The 9,292-nt window shown below is 42.9% G+C and overlaps 1 protein-coding gene across 1 annotated transcript; it reads left to right on the forward strand.

The window, feature by feature from the left end:
- Positions 1 to 5,881: 5,881 nt before the first annotated feature.
- Positions 5,882 to 9,070, forward strand: LOC139240534 (probable G-protein coupled receptor 139). The gene is made up of 2 exons (XM_070869079.1): positions 5,882 to 5,975; positions 8,175 to 9,070. The coding sequence occupies exons 1-2, from the start codon at positions 5,882 to 5,884 to the stop codon at positions 9,068 to 9,070; spliced, it is 990 nt and encodes a 329-aa protein (XP_070725180.1).
- The last annotated feature ends 222 nt before the right edge of the window (positions 9,071 to 9,292 follow it).

The following is a 9,292-nucleotide window of genomic DNA, read 5'->3' on the forward strand; positions in this document are numbered from 1 at the left end:
AAATGTATAGTATGGAATTGCTGTCTGCATCCAAATGCACTTAACTGCTTTCCAATGTATCGTGCAAATTTTTATATGAATAAAGTATATGTTGAAATTTTTTAAAAGTATGTATTTTAATAAAGAGCATACTTTGGAGCGATAGCGTCACTTGCAGGTAATGACAACTAGCGAGGTTTGGTATTCATTGAATTTCACGATAAATAAACCGACCATTCATTTCATTGTTGGATATGTTATTCCCAGTGTGTAGAACAACCGTGGCAGGGAATCGAAGCTGAGAATACCATCAATGAAATTATTATCCATTAGTGCACGGGGCTGCTGTGTTCTTGGGCAAGCTACTGACCCTTAAATATTCACACACTGTGAATAGATCTTTTTCAGCTCTGCTTTCTGTGCGGTACAGTTACCCGCTGCTCCTGGGTCTCAGGTTCTGATTCTCGCTTTGGGCCTTTACTGATTCAAATTTGTGAAGTCCCGGGTTCCTGCGCCATTCCCTGCACTTCCACCTCGCCGGCCCCTCACTCAGTCATTTTCTCCTGTCCTCTGGAAATCTCTGACTCTCAACTGCCCTTCAAACCCACATCACAACATGAAATTATAACGCAGCTGCGGGCGCTCCCCACCTTTAACCAAATGCTGCCACCCACTCCTTCTCCTTTCTCATGCGGGGCCCACCTTTCTCTCATTGTGGAAGCTCCGAGCAGTTTACCTGGCATTTATGCCACGGATGTGAGGGGATTGAGTTACCTTCCTTCACTGATTTTTTTTCTCTGGAAATCAAATCGATGGAACGTTTGATACAGTGTCTTAACATTGTCTTTCTTTGCTCAGCGGTTTATGTAACTCCTTGAATACGTTCACTGAAATAATTTAATGAGACTTGCAACAGTGGATTGGCTGGGAATCGAACCCAGGTATACGGATCAGGGGCAGACAATTCTACTCCTGAATGCCAAAACTCACACTGTCAAGGCCACTTTCTGTTCAATTTTCACTTTATTTTCTGCGCTTTTATTTACACAAGGCGAAATTTCATAAAACACAAAGCAAAATACCGCAGAAGCTGAGAATGGAATTATTCAGAACATTCTGGAAACACTCTGGAGGTCCGGGGTCACAGTCTAAGAATAAGGGGTACGCCATTTAGGTCCGAGATGAGGAGAAACTTCTTCACTCAGAGAGTGGTTAACCTTTGGAATTCTCTACCGCAGAAAGTTGCTGAGGCCAGTTCATTAGCTATATTCAAGAACGAGTTAGATATGGCCCTTATGGCCAAAGGGATCAAGGGGTATGGAGAGAAAGCTGGAACGGGTACTGAGGTGAATGATCAGGCATGATCTTATTGAATGATGGTGTAGGCTCGAAGGGCCGAATCGCCTACTCCTACACGTAATTTCTATGTTTCTGTGTTTCTATGTTTCCATGACCATCTGTGGAGAGGGAAACACAGGTTTAACCTTTCAGGTCAACGAGCCAAATATTGCAGATACTTTTATTGAAATTATTTTTCCTTGTGCTGATCCGTTTGAATTTCCCACCAAACTTTACATTTTATAAGTTGCCCTCAAGCAATAAAAAGTTAATGAACTACCCTCAGTCTGGGAAGCCTCATAAAGCGTTCAACACAGCAACGACGCGGTATGAATCAAAACCACGCGTGGTGAAAAGGGATCAGTAGTCTATTGCCTTATATTGTTCAATTTGGATTCATTCTACATTAAATACATTTACATATTGTCACCATTACATTGTATCATCCAAATCCATTCCGCCTCGCCGCACAGTCATTCCCCAACACTTATCAACCATAAAATCTCAAGTTTAATGTGTCTCCTGTGAAATTTACCAATCTATTGTGCATTAAAAACTGATCATTATCTGTTACATAAACTTCCTTTCAGAACTGAACATCCACAGAGTCTTCTGATGATGTTTTAGCATATATTTAAAATACTGGTTCATGTTTATTCTCTTCCCCTTATAAAAAAGGAGATTTCTTCTTTGCACAAACACTAATCTAGCCAAACTGAACGTTAAATTTATCGCCGCATTGCTGGACTCGGGCAGACCCTGCTGCTAGCTCCATCTCAAAATTTAATACATGGGATTCCCATTCCCATTCTTCATACCCCACCCAGCAAGGAAACCTCACACACCTGTCGAACATGGTAGCAGAATCACTTAACTGTGGACATATCACCAGTAAATGGGACAGTCACATCCCGTGTCCCACACACAGGGCTAGTTGTCACTTCCACTCGCCCAATCCAACATACAGCAATCATTACGAACCAATTTAAAATCCATTTCAATCCAATCTGGACATTTAAAATTCACCCACACCGCTTTCTACAGCGTGTTGTGGTTCAGCTGTGGGGACATACTCTTCCAAAACTCCTGATCACGGGGGCCTTGAAACTTCATTGTCTAAGTGTCCCAAAGAAACCATGAGTGTTGCAGTTGTCGAATTGGACCAACTCCTCTGCTCTCTCCAGCAGAAAGCTTGGAAATGCAGGACACATTTGACGACCTCTGGAGATTTTCACATTTATTTCTCCCATCGAATCTTGTGGCAGTGCCCTCACAATCTTCTCATACATTGTCCCCATTTCATTTTCCTCTACTTCCTTATCTTCTCCCCAAACCATATTTCTCACCACCGCTTCCGGCAACCAACCTGGACTCACATCATATTCCACGGATATAATATCAGATTTTATAAAAGCTTTATTAAATAATACCTCTTCTTCTTAGTCAGTCCCTCGGAGTCGAGGATGACTTGCTTCCAAATTAAAGATGAGTTCTTACGTGACTGATGACTGCGATGTAGGATTCCAATCTCTGTCACAGGTGGGGCAGAGGTGGTTCAAGGGACGCTGGAAGAAGAGACAGGCGGGTGGAGTGCTTGGGTTGTCATGCACTTCTTCCAGTGCTTGAGCTTGCTTTCCATCGAAGAGGGTCAGAGTGTTCCGCACCTTCCCAGATGCTTCACCTGCACTTTGAGCGTTCTTGAGCCAGGGCTTCCAAGGTGTCGGTGGGGAAGTTGCACATTTTCGAAATGGTTTTTATGGTGTCCATGAAGCATTTCCTCTGCCCATCTGGGGCTCGCTTGCCATGTCGCAGCTACGCGTAGAGCGCTTGTTTTGGAAGTCTTGTCTCGGGCATGCAGCTGATGTGGCCCGTCCATCGGAGCTGATCGAATGTGGTCAATGCTTCGATGCTGGGGATGTTTGTCCGAGCATGAACACTGACGTTGGTGCGCTTATCCTGCCAATGGATTTGCAGGTTCTAGCAGAGCCAGATTTGGTGCAACTTCTCCAGTGCTGTGAGATGCCTGCTATACATAGTGCATGTCTCAGAAACATAAAGCACGGCGGGTATTACTATGCCCTGTATACCATGAGCGTGCTGCCGGGTTTGACGTCCTGGCCTTCAAACACTCTCTTCCTCAGGCGAACGATGGCTGCGCTGTTGCACTGAAGGCATTGTTTGACAGTCATTGAAGTCTACCCTTGTTGGCAGTAGGCTCCAGAGGTATGGCAAATGGTCCCCGATGTCCGAGTCTTCATCGTGGATTTTGATAATCTAGGAGCGGTTTGCAGGTTGGAAGAGGACCTTTGTCTTACGGATGTTTAGTGTAAGGTACATGCTCTCCTATGCTTCTGTGAAGGTGTTGACGATGGTTTGGATTTCGGCCTTCTCTCTAAGTTATCAAAGTTAACTCTTATCTCTCTTCTTTGACTGTGGATATGCCCACTGTGTGCTCTTGATAGCTATTGAAATATAATGTCATAATTCCCTGTTATAATTCTTGAATATTATGTTATGCTGGATTGCAGATTAATATTAAGTTTGCGAGTCCAAAATTGTATTACTTTAGTTTAATTTTTCCTCTGTTTCAATTAGTTGAAGTAATCATCTTGCACCGCGGTTTTATTTACAGTTAAAAGTCTCATTGTCTTTAAAATCCACTGGCTTCATCATCAACAAAGGTTTTATGTCAGAGGCCGAAGACCAGTCTCTGTGGTTGGATGAACTTCTCCACATTTCCGGTTTTTGGGGTATATCCAAGGATTTTCTGTTCTCTCTTAACGTAGAGGATCCACGGAGTTAACAGCAGCTGGCCATGCGTATGTGTGTAGGATGTCTGAGGAATGGGTCGCATCTTCTACCGAAAGGACAGGAATCATATTTTTCTCAGTTGTTCTTTGTAAACAGCTGATTACATATTTTAAGGTATTAATTTTGCCTATGCTAAATAAAGCCACATAATTACATCAAATATGGTGTCAATGTTGAAAAATTGAACAGACAGACAGACCCAAAAACGACAACAATGAGCGGTCCTTGTGGTAAACGTCGGCCTTTTCTTTTACTGGTCAAATCCTGACGTGATGGTGGACCTTATTTAAATGGGCAGTCCAATTGGTGATTAAAGACCTTCTCGTTAACTGGTCAATAACTGCGGTGATGGTGGATCTTATTGAAACGGGCAGTCAGAGTGGTGATCAACGGCATCCTCTTTAACCGGATGATCCTTGAGGTGATGATGGGCTTTCTATTTAAACGGGAGAGACTTGAGGTGATGATGGAAATTTTCTTTCATCAGGTAATTCCTGAAGTGATGGTGGGCCCTTCTTCACCAGAAAGACTTTGATGTGATGCTGGCTCTGTTTTTAAATGTGCAGTTAAGATGTCCACCAGGAAGTGAAGTTCGGATGTCAGAGTTTGTATTGAATGGATTCACTATAGCAGAAGGTTTGCCTCATTGACACGATGAGCTCGGATAGGACATGAGGGGAAATATTTGAAAATCTAGCGAAGGATCATAATTCAGAGCTAGAGCAGGAGATGTTTTCCTTGGTGGGGATGGGGAAGGAGATGAGCCAAAACCAGGTGAATAGATAATTTCAGTATAGTGACAAATAATTCCATCAGTTCCTCAGAGTTGATCTTGGAGATGTATGTAGCAGGGACAGGGCAGAGTTGTTTAACAATATGGTTGTTAGTTTTGAAAGGAAGCCGGGGTCTATGTTTGCTTTCAATTATAATATTGGATATTGGATCTGCTTAGGTGAAAGAAGCACGATCTGACAGGCCTGTATTTGAAGAGCCAGCTTCGACATTAAATGAGTAAACCAGGTGTGGGCCAGATTCGATTAAATAGTGGCCTTGGACCTATGGGAGCTACAATGGGACCCATCCCTGAGGAAATGACCACTGTAGGAGAGGGTAAGAGTTTTACCAGGGACAAGGACATCAAAACCGCCAGTGAGTGAGTGGTGTAGCTGATCCACAGCTGCAGAACTACCTTGGAAAATGGACAATTAGTCAGACTGCAGTGCCTAAAAGTCATAAGTGAATTGTGGAGAGATTTTTCACGTGCGTAGATGCAGCTAAAAGTGGTCTTGGAATGCAATAGGGGTTGTGGATGGTGATCGATTCACGAAGCTGTCGGAGATTGCCTTTTATGTGACCGCAAAAAGTGAGCCGACTGAGTTGGCAAGGTTGAAGAAATCAAGTTGACAATCAGTGTGCTCAGACTGTTGATTTAACTATAGTACTTTTACAACAATGGGTCATTCTACTCTACATCCATAAGTGTATTTAGAGGTGCGAGGGGTGTTGGTTTGAAAGAGGTTAACTGAATGTGTTTGTTCATTGACTGTAATTGATATCAGACCCCATAGATTAATTAAATGTTTTTGTTCGGTGTCTATAATAAATGTACCTCTCCATGGACCATAATTGTATCACTGGAGAGGTTATCTCTTCTATTAATACGGTAAACATCGCAATGTGTTGTAGCACAGTCTCACAGAGAGCATCAACTGCGGCACTCACAGGGATCAGCGGCTCTACCGAGAAGAGAAGAATGTATTTAAGAATCAGTGAGTTCACAATACTAGGGTTCGTCTTTGAGATACAAAAGATATACTACCCCATTCTGGCTGTGGTCGGAGTCCCTGGTAAGTCACTGTGTCCAGCTACCCATGTTGCAGATCATGTTTAACTGTGTGGCTGCATTATCTCATTGAGGTCACCATATCCAGAAATTAATTGACACCACATATTCTCTCTGGATGTGGGGCTGACAATGCTCCGTGATTCCCGAATGTGACTGTGTCACATTCACCCGTTGACTGATCTGAGTGCAGCAAATAGCAAACATAACCTTTTGATCTTTAATCCATGTGATAGGGTCTGATAGAGAACTGACTCGTTTGTTAATTTCCAGCACAAGCAATCTCACTGGATGATTCTCTTAGAGTCTGTGTCTGTAGAGCGCATTCTATTCAATTGGTCAGATGTGTTCATGGGTTTCCAGAATCGATCACCGTGCACTGGGAACAGTGAATTATACCAAGTGGGGAAACCAGTTGTGGCAGAAGGCTCAGAAACACACTGTGAATGTTCGATAATGTCCATCTTGATCCAGATCCAGTCTGATGACCCCCTTTGTACAATCTCTTTCCCAGTATAAGTCAGTGTTCTGGGAGGTTAGGATGGGATTACACATTCATTCGTGATTGAATGTGTCTGCCGTTATAGATCAATGGATTGGTTTCCAATCGTATCTGTGAAGAAGGAATCCCCACCCCATGTCCATCAAGCACAGTTCAGGAGAATCTCTCAATGAGATCTCTTCTGACTCTGCCCCATCTCTTGCTCTGCTTCCATGCAACTGATTCTTGTTGATTGGCAGGGAGTACAATGAATGGTGAGATCACTTTATTGATGCAAATTCACCACGTCAATTGGAGTTCCATCAAATCTCAACCACAGAAACAGAACTCTGGGTCAGCGCTGATGTAGTTGGGTACGGATATTTAATTAAATCTCAACCACCGATATAGAATTCCAGGTAAACAAATCATCTAATTGGATGCAGAGATTTTAGCACACCCCAAGGCGGTTAATTTAATCTATGTTATATTAAACACATTCACAAAAATGTTCACAGAGCAGCAGACAGTTTGAACTTTGCGCCACCTTTCAAATCGAGCGCTTAGAATTAGCTGCCCGTTATACACCACCGCCCATTGCCTTCACATTAATGCAGAGTGTATAAGGCTGGACTGGTTCCACATTGCCCATTTTACACCAGCACAGATAGATATAACAGACAGAGCATTTGGCTAGAGAAGGAAACGTCAGGTGCGAGCCAACCTCAAAACATGACTGGTGATAGTATTAGAACATTTATAGTCGAGATTATGTGGAACCATTTGGAGTATCGGTGAGTTGAAAGTCGTTTAAAATGTTATTTAATAATGTGTTATTTTCACTGGATTAAAAATTTCAGATTTAAGTGCATGTAGAAGCATTGCTCTGTTTTATTACATGCTTTCACATCAGATTAATATGTTAAATATTTTTACCTTCCAAACCTTAAACCATATCTTTGTGTGCCGTGATACCGTGTAGGAATGCCTTAAGCATTCGGCTCAGAGGGAATCACAGCCCAGTTTACACACAATATCCAAACTCGCTTTGTTCCTGTATATTTTGCTCAGGCTCTTCGGGTCTATCTCAAGGGTCAATGACTCATCTCCGCCGGTCACTGACTTACTGTCCCCTGGTTACTGACTCACTCTCCCTGGTTACTGATTCACTCTCCCCCAGTGACTGAATCACCCTCCCTGGTCACTGATTCATTCTCCCCCAGTCACTGACTCACTCTCACCAGACGCACTGCTGTAATTTCAGCCGGGGTTCTCCGAATCATCCGCTGTATTACGGCCCATAATGACCCATCCAGACATTTCAGGCACAGTCCAATTACCCAAACTAACTCCTGATTGGCTGCAGACTGGGAACAGAATCCCAGAAGGTCGATGATCGATGCAGCAGCAGGCAATGATTGAACAAACCTGGAGATGAGGGCTAATGCAACTTCAGTATTGATCTTCTGATTAGATGGCACATTACTCTTGCAAAATTAAATCCCATTCCCGGGTTCAGTTTAACAATCATTGCTGATTAGTGAGTTGCGCAGTTTGCATTGTACATCCTCTCTCCAGCAGAAAGCTCTTTCTCAGGAACATTATTAAATTCCATCACTGGAAGCAGTAATACATGTAGAAATGTTACCCCAATCCCATCAACCTGCTGAATTCACTTTCGTCCTGTTTTGTTAATTTCCTGTTGATTATCGTTCCTCACAGCTAACTCAATGACGATTGTGATCCTGTCTCGGGGAAAGTGCGGTCTCTCCAAATGTGTCACTCGCTACTTGGTGGCCATGGCAGCGGCGGATCTACTGGTCGTTATCACTGACCTGATATTGAGGCAAATTTCAATTGCTCATCGTTTGCATTTTGTGTGGGGAATCCCCGTGTGTAATATCCACGCTGTCTTGCTTTATGCAGCCACAGACTGTTCTGTCTGGTTCACAGTCACTTTCACCTTTGATCGATTCGTGGCAGTTTGTTGCCAGAAGCTGAAAACGAAATATTGCACTGAGAACACCGCGGCTCTTGTTCTTGGAACAGTCACTGTGTTAAGCTGTTTAACGAATATTTTCTGGTACTTTATGTATTCACCTTGGTACTCGTTTTCCAATACCCCCTGGTTCTGTTACGTGAGTGTCCTTGTTATGGTTTCACATTTGTGGTCAACACTCGAGCTTCTTCATTCTATTCTAACCCCTTGCATCCCATTCGTTCTGATTCTGCTACTCAATGCTTTAACCATCAGATACATTTTAGTGGCCAACAGAGCCCGCAGGAGACTCCGGAATCACAGCAGCGAGGGTATTCCCAGTGACATAGAGATGGAGAGACGAAGGAAATCCATCATTTTACTGCTCATTATTTCAGGGAATTTCATTCTGTTATGGGTTGTGTTTATGTTGTTTTCTATTTGGAACCGGTTGTTGTATTTAGGTTATGATACTCTACACCTACCTTCTTGCATGAAAGAAATAGGATTTATGCTCCAGCTCCTGAGTTGCTGCACAAACACTTGTATTTATGCCGTGACCCAGAAAAAGTTCAGAGAGCAGTTGAAGAATGTGGTGAAACGTCCGTTTCTCCGAATTGTTAAAATCATTAAATGGTGAGAGTGAATGTAGAAGATGCAGCATCAGAAATCAACATGATGTACGCAAAGGAGCGAAGCAGAAGAATGGCATGGTGAATATCCATGGTTTCTCATTTGGAAAACAAAATTAACTCAATATAGATGACATTGCAGCAGAAAGGAAACGTTACCTGATGTGGGGACGTCGAGGTTTAACACAATCACATATTACACAGACGTAGTTAGCACGGGTTGACAGAAT

This window comes from Pristiophorus japonicus, chromosome 32, assembly GCF_044704955.1.
Source record: "Pristiophorus japonicus isolate sPriJap1 chromosome 32, sPriJap1.hap1, whole genome shotgun sequence".
Taxonomy (NCBI): domain Eukaryota; kingdom Metazoa; phylum Chordata; class Chondrichthyes; family Pristiophoridae; genus Pristiophorus; species Pristiophorus japonicus.